The following is a 16,680-nucleotide window of genomic DNA, read 5'->3' on the forward strand; positions in this document are numbered from 1 at the left end:
TAGGGCGGAGAATTATAGTGCGGTTTACGTTTCCGTTTGCCATTATGGTTGGATAAAATAATCATAAATACAAATATAGCTGTATAACTACAAAACGCAGATTTAATTTATTTTTGAGAAAATATATGAGGGTATTACAATTGGGAGCGCGGAAACGATACACTTCTCGACACTGCCCCATACAAAAGGTAAACAACACTTTGAAAAAAAGCGAAAAAATGGCTGGCCGTCTCGACGATCCATAACGACGCCACCTACGTGTCGAGACGTTGCGCGGAAACGAAACGACGCGGCTAGCCATTTTTTCGCTTTTTTCAAAGGTGTTGTTTACCTTTTGTATGGGACCGCGACGAGAAATCTGACAGTTCGTATCGTTTCCGCGCTCCCAATTAAAATACCCTCAATAGATGGTTAAAGTTGTCTCAGGCCACCAGAAAATACACCTTTAACACTAACAGCAGGAAGGCCAGGCTATTCTGACCAGGTTTGAAATCGGATTGTAAATTTGCCTTTCGAAAACTTTATCTTTTCAGGATAGATTCATTATTCAAACAAATTTGTTGCATGTGGGTTTATAATATTTTTTTTTGTGTGTTGTTGCTTTTCCTTTATTATTTTAGTTTTCACAGTACAATAATATGGTATTTATTTACATTACATTAACCTTCCAATAGTTGACCGTATCGATTTAGCAGCAGTATTTTTTTCTCGTTAATTTAATTGTTTCTATCAAGAAATTCTTGATTCTTGCCTGTTTACGTCAGCTGTAATCGCCGTTTCTTCCCGACCTCTGCCCAAACGGCTTTAGAACTTTGATCCTACCAACAACCAGTTGTGTTATTCCTCATTTTTGTGGCGTTTGCCCTCTCTTACCATTTCATTTTTCTTGTTTGACTCCCGATTACCGCTGAGAAACCCCGAAAGCACTCGTCGTCCTCCTCCGCTGGAGGAACGGAAAATGGTTTCTATATCACGTACTCTAACTAACTAACATCCGTACCGGTGTGTAGCTGATTGATTTGCGTTATGCCATTGACCATTACTTGCAAAAGGACCGTCGTTCATCATCACTTCATGCTCACAGTTGTAATGTTGCTTGCATGTGTTCAATAATTTTGTTAATATATTCTTTTCCTTTCTTTTAACGTAAATTACCCATATTTTCATACATTTTTTTCTCTCACTTTCATGTTCGAACTTTCAACCTTGCATTCATCCATTCTTACCTATTGCCTTTCTTTTTCTCCCTATCCCCCTTTTCTACGTACATAATGTATATAGTTTTTTTTTCTTCGCTCCTTAGAACCGCTTCACATGTAATCATGTTATAAACTTATTTCCTCGTTTGCGTCAAAAATCACCCTCTATCATCGTTATAAACTTATTTCCTCGTTTGCGTCAAAAATCACTCACGTTTCGTTCAAGTTGTCGGTACCGATCGGAGCGCCATATACCAAAGCCACTGATGTTTGGTCAAACAAAGAAAAGTCTAAATGAACGACGCGGCGGATTTGGAAACCAAAACATAACAAATGCATCGTCAACAAAACACACGGGAAAATAAGCATACCATTTCACTAAAAATTACAGAAAGAAGTCTATAATATATTATTCTACAAAAAAAAGGAAACAGATAAACAGAAGCAAACGGTAGGCAATATATCGAAGCTTGCTGTGTTGTACGGAGTTGTTTTGTGTTTACAAAGCATTTAAAATTAAAAATAACTGCAAAAGAAAAGCAGAGTAGCTCTACCCGGGGACGAATCATACTCTGTACTCTTTTAGCATGTTTTGTAATGCTTTTCTAAACGGTACAGTCGTGTTTTTTTGTTTCGTTTGTGTCGTTTTGCGCCACATTCCATTACTGGCTGGAAGCGAGAAAAGCTATGTTCTTGTAGGTCCTATTTGTATAATAATGTAACACCAATTGAAGATTTTTTTGATGGTTTTGTTGCCATGAATGTCTTTTCAGCCAGGAGGGAGTGAGGAACTTGGTGCCCTAAAATGTTTCCAAACTGTTTCTCATACCTGCTGTCTGCTGCTGGTTGGCCCCAGGAATATGTTTCTGCGCTTAGCGTTTTGAAGAATCGTTCGGTGTGTTGGCATGTTTTTATAGAATCTTTTCCGCGTATGTGCACCGACAGTGGGAGACTTTTCAATGGGTCTCTTCACCCATATCGCCCCCTAGGGGCTCCCCTCACTGACTATCCGATCCTGCTGACGACGGTTGGGTGGCAAACTTTTCCAACCTCCTTCGGCGCAATTCGCTCATGGCGGAGCTTTCCGGCCGATTGACGGACAGACCACCGGTGCCATTCACTGTGCTCGGCCTCGTCGTTGCCGTGGTGATGGTGCTGCTGCTAATCGCACCTTCAGTGCTGCTGTCCCCATCGAGCAACTGATCGGGCGTGATGAGGAATGCCTTGCTCGTGCTCGGAAGGGGTTCCTTTTTTAGCTTCACCGTCGCATCATCCTCGTCGCTGCTGATCGGTCCTAGATCCTCCAGCTTTGCCAGACTAGTAGCTTTGCCGGAGCTGGCGTTCGTTACTATACTGCTATTACTATCACTAATAAGATTACTACTCTTATTACTGCCATCGTTACTGGCCCTTTTCGGGCTGCCGGGCGTAGTCGTCCCGTCCGCCACATTCATGGCCGCGGGAGTTGGATCCACTACGGCTGTACCGGTGTTGAGTATGGCCGCCGAAGTTGACGGTGAAGGCTCACCGGGAACCATAGGCACCGCCGTCAGGGGCACCGTGGTCGTGGAAGGGATGACTGTGCTTGGTTGCCCCGGTAGTGATGGTGGTGGTGGTGCCTGCAGATGGGAGACGGCTTCCGGTGGCAGACGGGCCGTGATGGCAGCGTACTGGTTCATCAGCGCCACCGATGCGTCCAGCAGGGTACGTATGTTCCTTAGGTGCTTGATGCGCTCTTCGATGTGGCGCCGTTCGGTTCCCTCCATCGCACGTACCTCTTCATCGGTCAGCGTATCCAGCGAGGGTGGCACCGGCGGAAGCGGCATCGTGTACGGTGGCATTCCCACGAAGGGAAACGGAGGAAGCATCAACGGTGCACCGGGGAAGAGCGGTAAAGCATTCGTCGCTGACGGTGCCATGCCTGAAGTGAACAATGTAAGATCAGGAACGATAGTTCATTTGTTGTCAATGAAAAATAATTAAATCAATACGATCAAAGACAAAAAAAACCTTCAGCACGCAATATTTCTTTTAAATTCAACAATTAGATTTTTTCATGGAATACCGTAGGCATTAGAAATTAAAAGAAAAAATAAAAAAAGATTAATATATACAAGTATATGCTAATACACCGAATTGCTATATGGATTATCCATAGCGATGTATTCGTGGCAGAGATAACCCATTTTAGCATGTACAAAGAGAGTCAGCCAAAAACGACCGACTTGAACCAGAGCATAGATAACATGTTTTTTGCGTTATCAGCAGCGACAACCAGTCGACGAAAAACAAAAAACTTCTTTAAGTCAATTCTCATACCACATCAGAGGGAACGAATCCATTTTGTTACCGAAAAATACATAGCAACGTAAATCCCACAACTTACCATTTGGCAACGGAGAACCGGTGGCATTTGCACCGGCCGCACCACCCGCACCGGCGACACCGGTCGTGGGGCGGCTAGCGTCAGTTACGGCACCAGCAGCCCCATTCGAGCCATCGTTGGTATTGTTATTCGGCGCCGGATTGGCTGCGGTGGTGGCCGCGGTGATCGGCGTACGTAGAATGTTTAGCCGGCAGGTGGGGCACGTCTGTTGCCGTTGGAACCACGAGCGCAGGCATGCCGTGTGGAAGATGTGGCCGCACGGAAGCTTCTTCGAGTTGCTCACCATATCCTCCCGACAGATGATGCAGATGTTGTCCGACATCTGCAGCTCCTCGGGCGTCGCGTCCGGATACAGAGTGTTCATGTTGCGTATGGCACGCCGCGAAAGAATGACGTCGTTGAGGGCTTTCTTGAAATTACTGAAACCCGAAAATAGTGGCAAGAGCAAACCGCAGTGGGAGAAACAAAGGCACATTGATAAGATAAGTAACCGAACGGATTACCGATGGCTGATTGCTGGTGCTAAAATATAATCAACCTACCGCATCGTGTAGTACATTGGCCGGAAGGCGAACATGGGCAGGGTGAATATTTTCACCATCAGAATCACAAACACCACGTACAGTACGACGCGCGTGAAACCGATGATCAGCTCGGTGTACAGCAGAAAGACGGCCTTGTTTTCCCACGGCGTGTCCGAGCGCAGTTCTGCCGCATGGAAAATGTACTTGATGGCCGTATTGATGACCATCGTCATTAGGATGGCGTACTCGAAGCCAAATACGAGCTGCACCGTGACGCCCTTGGAAATGGTCGACTGGTACGCGTACGAGATCAGCTCGTAGTCGAACAGGCCAAGGCAGAGCAGTAACCCTGCGACCCGCACGTGAAACAGCCATCCTATCACTGGGCTTCTCTCCATCTAAAAGCAGGCAAAGGAATATTTATTTCCACACGACCATCTGCTACGCCTTCTGTGATTATATGCTGCACTCACGTAATCGACACGGTCCTCCGCCAACCAGTGGAAGGATTTCAGAAACAGCAGCACCGTAAACAGTGCCACAAACTTCGGATTGAAGTCATCCCGAAACACGGTGAACGCGAGACACGTCTCCGTCAGCGCGTACCAGAACCGTTCCATCAGGTGCTCGAACTCGGCCGCCCGCAACGTACCGAGGAAGATTTTCTTCATCAGCTTGCCCAACATCAGCACCAGCACCAGCGATTGGATGTAGATGACCTTCGTGGAAGAGAGAAGAACCAAAAGCGGGAAATCAAAACTCTGCACTGCCATGCGACCATGCGTGACGGGCGGCTAAGGTTCACGGATTACTCACGGCCATGCTCGGGTTGGACTTGGTGATGTACACCACCGACGGGTAGAATTGTTTCTTCTGATAGTAGGCATTGCCGATCACCAGCCCCGTCAGCAGCATGCTGATCACCGAAAGGCCGAGTGTACGCATCTTCACGCAATTTTCAGCCAGCTGGCTGATACTTTCGAAGAAAATGTTAATCTTGCCACCCAAAACACGACACCGTGCACGGTGAAACGGAAGAACCTTTCTACCGACGTGTCCCTGCCTCCCTCTCTTTCCTCTCTGTCTCTTGATGCACTGACACTACACGATGCACCTGACGATGGTACGGCGATCGCCGATGAATTCTGAGCCCCGATTGCACCACTGCCCTCCACACCTACTGATATTGTTGTTGGTGCTACTACTTCTACTACGACTTTCCTCACCACCACCTCCCGTGCAGTACATTCGATTCCGTTTCGGATACGGCGGGGCTCGACAAGTTGCGGTTTTTCTCTACCCTTTCACTGTTGGGCTTTTCTCCCATCAAACGAGCCGTGGCCGGTGCCACAAAGACGAGGACTTTCTAGAGTTGTAGACGCGGACAAAATTTGCCAATCCGCTCGAGAAAGAGTGTAATTCTTATTTTGTACTGCAATTCTTAAAGTACACGTAAACACCACAATTTTCCGTCAGCTGTCAAAAAATTGAGTCGATTGCAAGGTCACTACAATGACCAATAGGGTTCCAGTTATCTTGGTCGGGTATCACATTGAGATAAGCCTAAGGTAATTACAAGAAACAGCCTTTCATTGAATTATCCTTTTTCATTTCAAGTTTTCTCTGCCACAAATAAGATGCTTTCGAAAACTACTTACCCATTTCAAACATGCATCTCTGAACATCAACAATGAATATTTTTAATTTCCTTTTGCTCGCATTATGACTCGAAATACGGACTACCAAACATATACGTCCACCACTGTTAAACTCATCGTAAACAATGCATTTCTGCCAGCCGGTCTATGGTAAAAATAAAACGGAAATCCTTTGCAAGCAAGCGTCACCGCGAATTCGTTTGACGAGTCCCCATTGTGCGTTGATAGCGGTTATCATACGGCTGGCAACTAGGTTTCAATAGCCAGAATAGATAATATATTAAGCCCTTCAAACGGACACCTAACAGTGCAGTGCATTCCACGGGCGAGCGATCTGTTTTATAACGAATCTGCATATCACGTGAAAATATTGCTTTTCAATCATGGTGAACAAACACTACGTTGCTGGATACGATGCGTTCGTTGCATTCATGAAGGATTTTAACGGCAATGGTTCACCGATCAATGTTCTGTTTACGGGCGCCAAAATGGATAATGGGGAAAGCTGGTGTAGCGATTGCGTGGAAGGTATGGATAGCACACTTAGTAATAATAATCGATGTCCCGGCTCAAATACTTATTCCTCCCCTCCCAGCGGCTCCTTTTATCGAAAACGCCGTCGCATCTTCGGCCCCCAAAGAATCGCACTTCATTTACGTAGATGTCGGCGATAGGCCCACGTAAGTAAATCGTTTCGGTGCCGCTTAGTAATTCGAATATTCACTGTGACCGTTTGTGTTTTCTCGTACAGATGGAAAGACATGAACAATCCCTTCCGCAAGGATAAAAACACGCATCTTTCCGTCATTCCGACGCTGATCCGGTGGAAAAATCCTCAACGACTGGAGGGTGAACAGTTGACCAAGACTGATCTGTTGGAGCTTTTCTTTTCGGAGGAAGATTAACTGAAAAACTCTATTTTTTTACGTAAAACGGAACTACTGATCAAATGCTATTGTGCCTACGCCCGGTGAGCATATTCCAGGAATAAATCAAAACTAAATTTTTTGTTCAATTACCTTCTCTATTGTATTGAGTCATATATGCAAAAAAGAAAGATCTAATAATTTTTCGAAAATTTTACAAACTATTACTTATTACGCCCGTAACACGGAACTGGCACTAATAGATCGACGCTGCTGCTGTTGCTGACGGGCGAGGGCAGCAGCGCGTGATTGAGGTGTCCTTTCGGGGCTTTCTTCGTAACCGGTAGTTTCTGTAGCGAGAGCAAAGCGGGACATTGGGGTCGCCTTCATGGGAGTAAGATATCGGTCACCGTGCGCCAACCGATTGTCGCGGCCCGGTGTTGCAGCAAGGATGCGCCTCGGTGAGTTCCGGAGCAACTGTTTTCGAATGTGCGGTGTCGTCGTCGACGCGTTGAAATTACCTTTATTACACTGACCTGCTGCTGTCGACCGACTGTTAATGTCCTTCAAGCTAGGCGATAGGCACGCGCTCACACTGGCAGTGGAAAGCTGCTCTTGTACGTTTTCCTGTATCCGACGAATGATACGCGGGGAGCTAAGTACCTTCGATGAGACCGTCGTTGTCGAGGACGCTGCACCCCTAGAAGCTTGTCGTAATTTTTCCCTCCGATTGATGCCACCCCCGTGCGCCGACTTGGTGAAGGCTCGTTTGCGTGGCGTCGATTTTCGTGGGCTACCGGTATGGGCCGTCGTCGATCGTAGCTTCTGTACCTGTCGTACGTGCACAGAGGAATTACGCGGAACCGAACCTTCCTTTGGCCGTGGCGAAACGACTGCCGCTGGCACGGACACTGCTGTCGACCGAAACTTGGCACTCTGACGACGGTTTACGTTGGTTGGGGTGATGCGTTTTGATGATCCACTACTCTGGTGCTGCTGGTCCTGCACCGCATTCGTAACGAGCCCATCGAAGAGTTTCGCCTTCGCCATCACCATGCCGGCGTTTTGACTACGAATACGGGCGATTGATGCTCGGCCACTCTCCTCCTGCAACGGTGTTATGTGCGCTTTTGCAAGCAAGTTTACAGCCTCCGGATACCTTAAACTGGCACTGATTGGGGTGCGTGGTGGAAGCTTCGGTGTCCGCGCTGGTGTCATTCTGGTGCGTGGCGGCACCACAGGGGGAAGCATTGGTGTTTTAATAAGCGGAGAGTTTACTTCAATCCTTGTCACAAACGGAGAGGGAGTGTAGAAAGCAGGCGTGTGTTGCTTTGTGGACGAACGCAAGGATAATCTTCGAGATGGTTGCTGCGTATCAGGCGTTTTGAAATAATCTTCCAGTAATACTTTGGGAGTAAGGAATTCGGCGGTCGAGTCCATCATTGTTGAGCTACTATCGACCGTTACGTTGTGTGTATCAAAGTAGCTTTCAGCATTGACCCATTTTTCTTCCTTTTCCTCGTCGGTAAAGTTTCCGCTGGTCATAGTAGGCGTTATTACTTTTACTGGGGATTTCTTCTGTTCAACTTTTTCATCTGAATTTGATTCCGATGGAGCTCTCAAACCACTCTGCACCGTATTCGGCCGGCCTCGCTTAAGAACTCCCGGCTTGGGATAGAAAGATAGATCCACGGTCCCAGCACCACCAACTCCGCTACCGGTGCTATTGCCTTGCACCTCCCTACCGCTTGTACTACCAATGTGCCAAGATTGGTTACGAGAAAGCCGGACTGCCTCCCGACTACGTCGACGGATTGTTCCAATTTTCCGGGCACTCGGCGAACGGATCATCTTCTGTTCACCACTCGCCCGGATCTTAAGCTCCCTGCTCAATCTCTTCGCCAGCTGGTCCGTTGTCGAACAGGTGGCCTCGATGGGTTCCGTCTGCTCCAACGTTTGCCGATATTTGTCCTCTACGTTATCCAGCAGTACATCCTCCCGTCCGACCAGGTGACAAAATTCCTGCGATATTCTCGTCTCGATGTCCGAAACACGTTTTTTAATCGCTTCATACTCACTGCGACGAATCTTCAGGAAGCCTCCATCCGCTTCATCGTGCGGGTCGGTCAGCTGCTGCTGGCTAGTCGAACTAACCGCGATACTCATATCACCCTTCTTCGTTGGAATGGTCGGTGCGAACAGCTCGTCGGCAGTGGTGAGACAGGGCATAGACACCACTGGTGACATACGACCACCAACCGCATGTATAGATTTCCCTGCTGAATCAGACAGCTCAAGTTCGTCCTCGGTCTTAGCGCCCGTATCAGTATAGACCTTATCATCCATTTTTGCACGACTTTGCTTCTTTCGTCCCCAGGGTGCACCGACCACACTCCACCGACGTTCCATCGGCTTACCCTCGGCGATTGACGGTATCGAGCCGCTCGGTAGTAACCGATGGACCATTTTACTTGGCTTTTTGCTGCCACCTAGACTCAACCGGCTTTTCTTTGCCTCCCTGGAATAGAAAAGATATGTGTCAGAAGATGTTCGCAAGGACAAGTTATAATCCATCCAAACTTACTTTATTACTACCGTCGGTGTACATGGCAAGAGCTCTTGGTTATCAGGCAGGAAAGAAGTTACTTCTTTCCTGTAAATATAGAAAGAAAAAAAGGATAATGTCGAGTTGTTCAACGCAACTGAGAGTTAATACCTACTTCTTCTTCGCACTAAAAGCAATCCCCTCGGTAACCTTTCGCTTCTTGGCCGATTTACTGAGGCACGGTGTACCGACCGGTAGCGTCGGATCGTTTTCGCAAATTTCGTCCGTTTTGTCCAGATTCTCCGACGAGCCGATTGCACCGACTATCTTTTTGAATCCGTTGAACATACGCGTCAGCGAACCACTGCGTCGTTTTTTTTTCTTCTTATCGCCACCCACCAGAACGCTCTGGTTACTGCTTGTATCGTCCTTTAGCTGACGCAGAATCGTCTCCGGAATGCGGCCAATTTCGTGGGAATGTTCAATCAGCAACTGGACGACCGTAACGTGGCTGGTTAATCGCTGCTGTACCATTTCCGCTATGGGCATAATATTTGGCGTAAGAATGATGGCCAAATTTTCCACCGTCATCCTGTTTTGGGTCGAATGCTTCGAGACGGTGTGCAGAAACTGCATGAAGTATGCCAATGTATTCAGTGTCAACGGAGGTAGCAAAAGGCAAGTCAGCAATAGTTTGTGCACCCTTTGCTCCTTGCTCGAACCGAGTAGACATCGGATGAGTGCTTCCTGCACGTTACCACATGGGAGTAGTGGTTCGGGCAAATCTCGGAAAAATGTTTTCACGATATTCGCAACATCGATAACGTGGTGCGATCTTCCCAGCGGTTTCCCGGATTCTACACTGGTCTGCAATGGGAATGAAGAATAGGAGCATGTCATTGTTTTTTTTTTGTTTTGCTCAAATAAGCTTAGACCAAGTAGTATTACTTACCCTTATGTCTTGCTGCCGCTTTGATGATCCGGCCTTCCGGAATAACCCTTCCGTATCGACATGGTCCAAAATATATTGGCAGGCGTCCGAAACGAACAATGGGATCTGTACGATTCCACCGTTCGCTAGAAGCGCATCCGTGAGCTCTAGCGTATGCAAGGGCGCATTGAAGATACGCTTGCATTTGGCTTTTTCCTGTTGAACCATAAGTGCGAAGAAATTGCAGTTATCCATCGTTTACGCAACTTTCGGCGCAAACCAAAGCCTCTCAAAACTTACGTGCGCCCCTTTTGAGCCTTTTTCCTTCCGATATTTGATGCCGTGTTGCCGGAGCTCACTAACAACGATGGTGTATAGTTCGTCCTTGTTTACCAAATCGGAAATCAAAACGCCAGACGTTGATCCTGCCATATTAACCTGCTTTTCATAAATCACTTCCTTCTTTTCAAGTTACACTGCTAGCAGTTTCATAGCTTTCTGTGCTCTGCTTATCTCTGGTTAGTATGCGGTATCTATCTTTCCTGTGCTTCGTTGCTTTGATGTTGTTCGACGCCTGGGCTCCGTTATTTAATCCGTGCAACATGACAGTTATTTGAAAATGTGACAAAAGATGATGGCGCCTCTATCAGCAAAAGATATAAACTAAAAAACTGAGGATTTTTGAAGAATATTTCTGCAATTAATTTCGGCTATCATCCCGGAGTAATAAACATGAAATGTGATATTTCTCACGAAAAACAATGTAAAAAATAACCGTTTTCTCGAGGAAAAACATTCTGTTCGGGCGGTTTATCAATTACCCGGTGAAAATATTTCAGTCGATTGAACCCTGCTACTGTCAAGGATTCCATGCGTTTACGTAAATATGTCAATTGCTCATGCAGCGAGACAGTGATCTTCGTGAAAATAACTTACTACGCAGAGTTTTCCGTGTCCTTTTGATCGATTTTTAAGATAAACAGCGAAATTTGCATACACGCATTCTACCCCAACCCCAGTTCACGTGCCGGAAAAAGTGACTCCCGGTAGACGCAACTGTGGTACAGTATTGATTTATGCGCTTGGGTAAGTGTAAACATGCAGCGAACGTTTTGTTTTTGTTGGTACCCAACAATTCTGCATATTGCAAGTAAAATGCGGTAAATACCGAGGGATAATTTTCTACCCGTATTCATGTATCCGTACCAATCAGCTCGCCTGCCGCCTTTAGAAGTATCGTTGATAGTAACAGCCCGTGGATGCGCTTGCACGAGGAAAATCAAGGCCGGAAGCTAAGCACTAGCGAGTGGTACGACAATATGATGAGCGATGACGACCGGGACATCGACATAGAGAGCGACGTAAGGAACACTTAGGAACCTAAGTTTATGCCTGTATTCAAATGTTGCATACTCATACTCTTCCAGGATGGCGATGATTCCGACAACACCAAGTCTCAGTCGCGCATCGGTGGTGGTCATTTCTACTCGCAGGTAATTCTTGACGTCATTTTGCAGCAACTGAGAGACATTCTAACGTGATTGATCCATCCAAAACAGGCAGAAAAACGGGCCCATCACAATGCCCTCGAAAGGAAGCGACGCGATCACATCAAGGACAGTTTCACTTCGCTCCGGGACTCGGTGCCATCGCTGCAGGGCGAAAAGGTAGGAATTGGGCAATATGACCATGACCTTGAATATGTATATTCATTCCCATTCATGTTTTCCCACATACCACACAGGCTAGTCGAGCGCAAATACTGAAAAAAGCAGCCGAGTACATTCAGTTTATGCGGCGGAAGAACAATTCGCATCAGCAAGATATCGACGATCTGCGCCGGCAGAACAATCAGCTCGAAACCCAAAGTAAGAAGTTCCTCCTGGGATACGGTTTTATTACGTTTGATTTTTTAAAAGTAATAATATTCATTCTTTTTCTCCTTCCATAGTTCGCCATCTCGAACAGGCTCGTGCAACGGGCAACTTTGTCGATGGTGCTGATCTCGGCCTCAGTCTCAATGATAGCTCCCGCGAATCCGACAGTTCCGACGTCGATGAAGTCGTGAACAATAACAATAACGGGCTCGGAGCACGACGGAACAAAAAGATGAAAACGAACTCCAGCTATTGAAGTACTTTGTCATCCATTTTTAAATGTAACTATTAGTTTTAGTGCCTAAATTTGTTCTTATTTTTCTTTCGTACATGTTCACATGCAGCTTGAAATGTCTTTTGCTATGATTTCTCATTTCTCATCTCGTAAACGAGATGAAAGAATCAACGTATGTACGTTTCGTATCGTATCACGTACGTTTCGTATCGTATCACGTACGTTTCGTATCATCCACTTTAGCCTACTGTGTAACGGATTGTACTTTCTCGACGTATCATTTCTTTTAAGTTTATTACTCTTGGAATGTTACGTGCATTCTGTTCTGCTACAATAATGAATTATAATGTACATGAAAAGATCAATAAATACATCTATATATGTATATACTTGTACAATTTACCACAAGAAATCTATATTTGCGCTAATGTTTAACATGTTTTGGTAAGCTTTGGTTCAACAGCAGCTCAACTACCATAAAGACCACCCATTCCCCCTTTCACCCTGAGCCTGGTGATTACTATCTTCTGCCTGGCTTCCTCTCTTTTCCCTTAGCTTCTCATGATAAGCGTCTTCATTCCAAATCTTTCTAGGTGTTAGGTTGGCTGACGATGTAGTAAGTTTTAAATCACCACCGATCGCAAACAATCCAACAACATGTCGTGACTGATTCTACTACTTGCATTTCATTTCCTTTCACGAACTAAAAGCTCAAAACAATAAATCCAATATAAAATTCGTATTGTTTTTCATTGAACATTTTTTTTTTATTTGATCAAACTTCCTATTTTTATTGTCGCCAATTAGTTGCTAGTATGCTAATTCAGGTTTCTACTAGACATTTGGGGTATTTATTGAGGGAAGAATGGAGAAAGAAAATGGATGGTGTTTGCGGTGACCTGGTGTACGATCATAACAAGCAGTATGTATTTCTTACCAGTATACAATGGAATGATTGAATTAGAATTTCAATCACAAGCCAATTGATGTTGATGAAAAAGCGTAATACCGCGATTCGCTAGTTTCCTTTCATCGTTCATCGTCAACGCTGTCCCCACGGCTACCGATAGCCGAATTGTGTTTCTACTGTGGAACATCGGCGGCGAACACTTTGGATAATGCGGTCCTATCTAGCTTGGTACACATTCTGTAATGGAAAATAACCTCCGGGCAATTAAAAAATAAACGAACGACGAGCAACGGTGACCAGGAAGTGTCGCATGGAAGTGACTATACCTAGTGAGATTGTCCGTGACTGCAGGGGGGTTAGGAATGGCAAACTAGACCAGACCGGTTGATAAGGTGGCAAACGAGCTGGAAATAGCACTTGATCCGTGCTATTGACAGTTCCCTTTACTTTTACGACGAAGCATTCATAAAAGTGTGTAAAATACTGTAGCATTCCGCATCTAACGGAGTCGGTGGGATATACAGAGAAAGATAAATGAAGGGAAAAGGTGTTGGATGCATATTGTGTTCCAGTGCCAAGTACCTCGGGGAAACCTCGAACGGCACACGTTAGTTGGGTATGCACGCGCAGGACATACACATCACTTTGTCGTACAGAAACTGCCGGATTTTATCCGGGATTGGTTTTATGTGAGTTTTGTAGGAGAGCAGTTTGAAACTTGGTTGCAGTTTGTGCGCGTGTAGAATCATTGAGATCGAACGTTTACTTTCTTACCTAACCCCAAGGGTTCGTGCTAATAGACACTAATTCCTGCCCTTAGCTGCAACCAGTTAGAGCCGTATCGTTCATTGAAGTTCATTGCAAGTACAGATGCATTGATAGCAGATTGATTGTTCAGTGACATTTAGTTCGAGTGGCTGATCGAAATGGAGACTTCGGAACAAACGCAGAAACTACCAAAAGCACGTGGGAGCGACATTAACTACGGCATAGACGACAATCCGCCGTGGTATTTCTGTATCATGATGGCGCTGCAGGTGAGACTAACGAATGGCATATACCAGACTTATCATGTTCCAGCTCCATTGTTAATTGTCGAAATTATGCTACCAGCTATAGATCATTTTGATGTCCATGTGAGTTACTGCTTTTTTCAAAAGAGAGAGAGAGTGTACAATAAAGTTCTGCAACCGTTTATATTTGAATTTGCAGTTTTCGATATTTTACACTTGTTTTTTTTTGCTCTGTTAAATGATAATTTCCCACATTTCAGTTTTTTAGCGGTAATGGAAACGTGGTTTCTTTTTGTTGCACACACAGGCTTACTTGAAGGCTCATGGTGGTATAGAATGTGTTAAAAAATATGACTTAGATTAGTTAACTAAAACTCTACACTGGCCTGTATTTTTGTTCATTTCTTACCACAGCACTACCTCACCATGATCGGTGCGATTGTGTCGATTCCGTTCATCCTCACGCCGGCACTTTGCATGCGGGACGAGGATCCAGCCCGGGGCACCATCATCTCTACCATGATCTTTGTGACCGGGCTGATCACCTACCTGCAGGCGACCTGGGGCTGCCGGCTACCGATCGTGCAGGGCGGCACCATCTCCTTCCTCGTACCAACACTAGCCATCCTCAATCTGCCCCAGTGGAAATGTCCACCGGCCGAGGCGCTGGACGCAATGAGCGACTCCGAGCGCACCGAGCTGTGGCAGGTCCGCATGCGCGAGCTGTCCGGTGCGATCGCCGTTGCGGCCGTGTCGCAGATAGTGCTCGGCTTCAGCGGGCTGGTTGGCAAGCTGTTGCGCCTCATCACTCCGCTCACCATCGTCCCGACGGTGGCGCTGGTCGGTATCACGCTGTTTGGGCACGCGAGCGAAACGGCCTCCAAGCAGTGGGGCATCGCCGTCGGGACCACCGCGATGCTGACGCTCTTCTCGCAGGTCATGTGCAACGTGCAGTTTCCGGGGCTCGCCTACCGGAAGGGTGTTGGGTTGCGCGTGTGCTGGTTTCCACTGTTCAAGCTCTTCCCGGTGCTGCTCACGATCGCCATCATGTGGACGGTATGTGCCATTCTCACAGCAACCGGCGTCTTCCCCGAGGGCCATCCCGCCCGCACCGACGTACGGCTGCGTGTCCTGCAGGACGCCGAGTGGTTCCGAGTGCCGTATCCGGGCCAGTTCGGGCTTCCGACCGTGTCGCTGGCGGGTGTCCTCGGCATGCTGGCTGGTGTGATCGCGTGCACGGTCGAATCGATCAGCTACTATCCGACGATCGCGCAGATGTGTGCCGCACCGCCACCGCCCCTGCACGCCATCAACCGTGGTATCGGAATCGAGGGACTCGGCACGATGCTGGCCGGCCTCTGGGGTTCGGGCAATGGGACCAACACGTTCGGCGAGAATGTCGGTGCGATCGGCGTGACGAAGGTGGGCAGCCGACGGGTCATTCAGTGGGCCGCCCTCATCATGATACTCCAGGGTGTGCTGAACAAGTTCGGCGCCGCGTTCATCATGATTCCGGATCCGGTGGTTGGTGGCATCTTTTGCGTCATGTTCGGTATGATCACGGCGTTCGGGCTGGCCGCCCTGCAGTACGTGGACCTTCGGTCCGCCCGCAACCTCTACATCCTGGGTGTTTCGTTCTTCTTTCCACTCGTCCTGTGCCTCTGGCTGCAGGAGCATCCGGGCGCTATCCAGACCGGTAACGAAACGGTCGACTCGACGCTCTCCGTCCTGCTTGGGACGACCATTCTCGTCGGGGGGGTGCTCGGCTGTGCGCTGGACAATCTCATACCGGGCACACCGGAGGAACGGGGACTGGTGGCGTGGTCGCAAGAGATGACCCTGGAAGCGTCGCATCCCGGGGACGACGAACGAGCCGGTGAAGGTAGCGCAATTGCGAAAAACACCTTCGACTTCCCGTACGGCATGGGTCTCATGCGCCGGTGAGCCACCAAAAACTAAAGTATATCAGACAATAATCTATCGCTTTTTATTTCCAGGTGGAAGTGGACCCGACACGTGCCATTTCTTCCGACGTACAAAATGAAACTGTGAGCGTCTTTTTGGGGTAAGCAACGAGCGTTGATTGTCTTGTGATTCATGTATAACATGAATGTTTTTTTCTAGAATGTTTGTTTCTTTTACTTGTTGTCCTTTAATGCACTAGCGATTGTTACATCAAATGTTACGCAAAGGCAAGTTGTTCTCTTTTTTCTCGGTTTAAAAAAGTAAAAGTAAATGTCAATATTTGAAAAGGAAAAAGTTGAGATTAGTGTTTCTGACCGACATTGTTACGTTGTGTTAAGTGAAAATTGTAAAATATCGATAAGTTACTCTTAAGTTGTCAGGACTGCCTATGTCAGACAAATAATCAATAAACAATAATCAAGATAAACAATTATCAGTAATGTTCGAAATTTCCAGTCTAGTTTATTTTTCAAACTTTGTTCGATATTGCTACCATTGAACAGCATTTCTTCATGCGCTACGTTCCTGTACGGAGTTCTCCAAGTAGTCAATTTTATTAGTTTTATTTTCA

At 46.7% G+C, this 16,680-nt stretch overlaps 5 protein-coding genes across 5 annotated transcripts; 3 read left to right on the forward strand and 2 right to left on the reverse strand.

Annotated features, from left to right (window-relative positions):
• Positions 1 to 2,146: 2,146 nt before the first annotated feature.
• LOC131286366 (E3 ubiquitin-protein ligase HRD1-like) lies at positions 2,147 to 5,391 on the reverse strand. Its single transcript, XM_058315313.1, has 5 exons — positions 4,926 to 5,391; positions 4,583 to 4,828; positions 4,128 to 4,507; positions 3,586 to 4,004; positions 2,147 to 3,120 (listed from the first exon to the last, which is right to left on the reverse strand). The coding sequence occupies exons 1-5, from the start codon at positions 5,052 to 5,054 to the stop codon at positions 2,198 to 2,200; spliced, it is 2,097 nt and encodes a 698-aa protein (XP_058171296.1). The 5' UTR covers positions 5,055 to 5,391; the 3' UTR covers positions 2,147 to 2,197.
• A 530-nt stretch (positions 5,392 to 5,921) lies between these two features.
• On the forward strand, positions 5,922 to 6,782 carry LOC131287808 (thioredoxin domain-containing protein 17-like). The gene is made up of 3 exons (XM_058316892.1): positions 5,922 to 6,295; positions 6,363 to 6,447; positions 6,519 to 6,782. The coding sequence occupies exons 1-3, from the start codon at positions 6,151 to 6,153 to the stop codon at positions 6,670 to 6,672; spliced, it is 384 nt and encodes a 127-aa protein (XP_058172875.1). The 5' UTR covers positions 5,922 to 6,150; the 3' UTR covers positions 6,673 to 6,782.
• Positions 6,783 to 6,864: 82 nt separating this feature from the next.
• Positions 6,865 to 10,657, reverse strand: LOC131284857 (uncharacterized). The gene is made up of 6 exons (XM_058313716.1): positions 10,410 to 10,657; positions 10,131 to 10,325; positions 9,354 to 10,045; positions 9,218 to 9,286; positions 7,617 to 9,151; positions 6,865 to 7,532 (listed from the first exon to the last, which is right to left on the reverse strand). The coding sequence occupies exons 1-6, from the start codon at positions 10,539 to 10,541 to the stop codon at positions 6,865 to 6,867; spliced, it is 3,291 nt and encodes a 1,096-aa protein (XP_058169699.1). The 5' UTR covers positions 10,542 to 10,657.
• A 670-nt stretch (positions 10,658 to 11,327) lies between these two features.
• LOC131287635 (protein max) lies at positions 11,328 to 12,311 on the forward strand. The gene is made up of 5 exons (XM_058316702.1): positions 11,328 to 11,470; positions 11,537 to 11,602; positions 11,669 to 11,776; positions 11,854 to 11,977; positions 12,061 to 12,311. The coding sequence occupies exons 1-5, from the start codon at positions 11,369 to 11,371 to the stop codon at positions 12,240 to 12,242; spliced, it is 582 nt and encodes a 193-aa protein (XP_058172685.1). The 5' UTR covers positions 11,328 to 11,368; the 3' UTR covers positions 12,243 to 12,311.
• Positions 12,312 to 14,057: 1,746 nt separating this feature from the next.
• Positions 14,058 to 16,196, forward strand: LOC131284858 (solute carrier family 23 member 2). The gene is made up of 3 exons (XM_058313717.1): positions 14,058 to 14,168; positions 14,559 to 16,084; positions 16,142 to 16,196. Exons 1-3 carry the CDS (start codon positions 14,058 to 14,060, stop codon positions 16,194 to 16,196), a joined length of 1,692 nt encoding a protein of 563 aa, XP_058169700.1.
• The last annotated feature ends 484 nt before the right edge of the window (positions 16,197 to 16,680 follow it).

The sequence above is a fragment of the Anopheles ziemanni genome, chromosome 3, assembly GCF_943734765.1.
Source record: "Anopheles ziemanni chromosome 3, idAnoZiCoDA_A2_x.2, whole genome shotgun sequence".
NCBI lineage: Eukaryota > Metazoa > Arthropoda > Insecta > Diptera > Culicidae > Anopheles > Anopheles ziemanni.

What these genes read in the sequence shown, in the direction of transcription:
- LOC131284858 (XM_058313717.1), top strand. Translation starts at nt 14,058, where the DNA reads ATGGAGACTTCGGAACAAACGCAGAAACTACCAAAAGCACGTGGGAGC. An exon ending in GTATCATGATGGCGCTGCAG is followed by an intron (nt 14,169 to 14,558) that starts GTGAGACTAACG and finishes TTCTTACCACAG; the next exon opens with CACTACCTCACCATGATCGG. An exon ending in GGCATGGGTCTCATGCGCCG is followed by an intron (nt 16,085 to 16,141) that starts GTGAGCCACCAA and finishes TTTTATTTCCAG; the next exon opens with GTGGAAGTGGACCCGACACG.
- LOC131287635 (XM_058316702.1), top strand. Translation starts at nt 11,369, where the DNA reads ATGCGCTTGCACGAGGAAAATCAAGGCCGGAAGCTAAGCACTAGCGAG. An exon ending in CATCGCTGCAGGGCGAAAAG is followed by an intron (nt 11,777 to 11,853) that starts GTAGGAATTGGG and finishes CATACCACACAG; the next exon opens with GCTAGTCGAGCGCAAATACT. An exon ending in CAATCAGCTCGAAACCCAAA is followed by an intron (nt 11,978 to 12,060) that starts GTAAGAAGTTCC and finishes CTCCTTCCATAG; the next exon opens with TTCGCCATCTCGAACAGGCT.
- LOC131284857 (XM_058313716.1), bottom strand. Translation starts at nt 10,541, where the DNA reads ATGGCAGGATCAACGTCTGGCGTTTTGATTTCCGATTTGGTAAACAAG. An exon ending in AAGGCTCAAAAGGGGCGCAC is followed by an intron (nt 10,326 to 10,409) that starts GTAAGTTTTGAG and finishes ATGGTTCAACAG; the next exon opens with GAAAAAGCCAAATGCAAGCG. An exon ending in GCTTTTAGTGCGAAGAAGAA is followed by an intron (nt 9,287 to 9,353) that starts GTAGGTATTAAC and finishes CTATATTTACAG; the next exon opens with GAAAGAAGTAACTTCTTTCC.
- LOC131287808 (XM_058316892.1), top strand. Translation starts at nt 6,151, where the DNA reads ATGGTGAACAAACACTACGTTGCTGGATACGATGCGTTCGTTGCATTC. An exon ending in GTGTAGCGATTGCGTGGAAG is followed by an intron (nt 6,296 to 6,362) that starts GTATGGATAGCA and finishes CTCCCCTCCCAG; the next exon opens with CGGCTCCTTTTATCGAAAAC. An exon ending in GATGTCGGCGATAGGCCCAC is followed by an intron (nt 6,448 to 6,518) that starts GTAAGTAAATCG and finishes TTTCTCGTACAG; the next exon opens with ATGGAAAGACATGAACAATC.
- LOC131286366 (XM_058315313.1), bottom strand. Translation starts at nt 5,054, where the DNA reads ATGCGTACACTCGGCCTTTCGGTGATCAGCATGCTGCTGACGGGGCTG. An exon ending in AGTCCAACCCGAGCATGGCC is followed by an intron (nt 4,829 to 4,925) that starts GTGAGTAATCCG and finishes TCTTCCACGAAG; the next exon opens with GTCATCTACATCCAATCGCT. An exon ending in CGGAGGACCGTGTCGATTAC is followed by an intron (nt 4,508 to 4,582) that starts GTGAGTGCAGCA and finishes GCCTGCTTTTAG; the next exon opens with ATGGAGAGAAGCCCAGTGAT.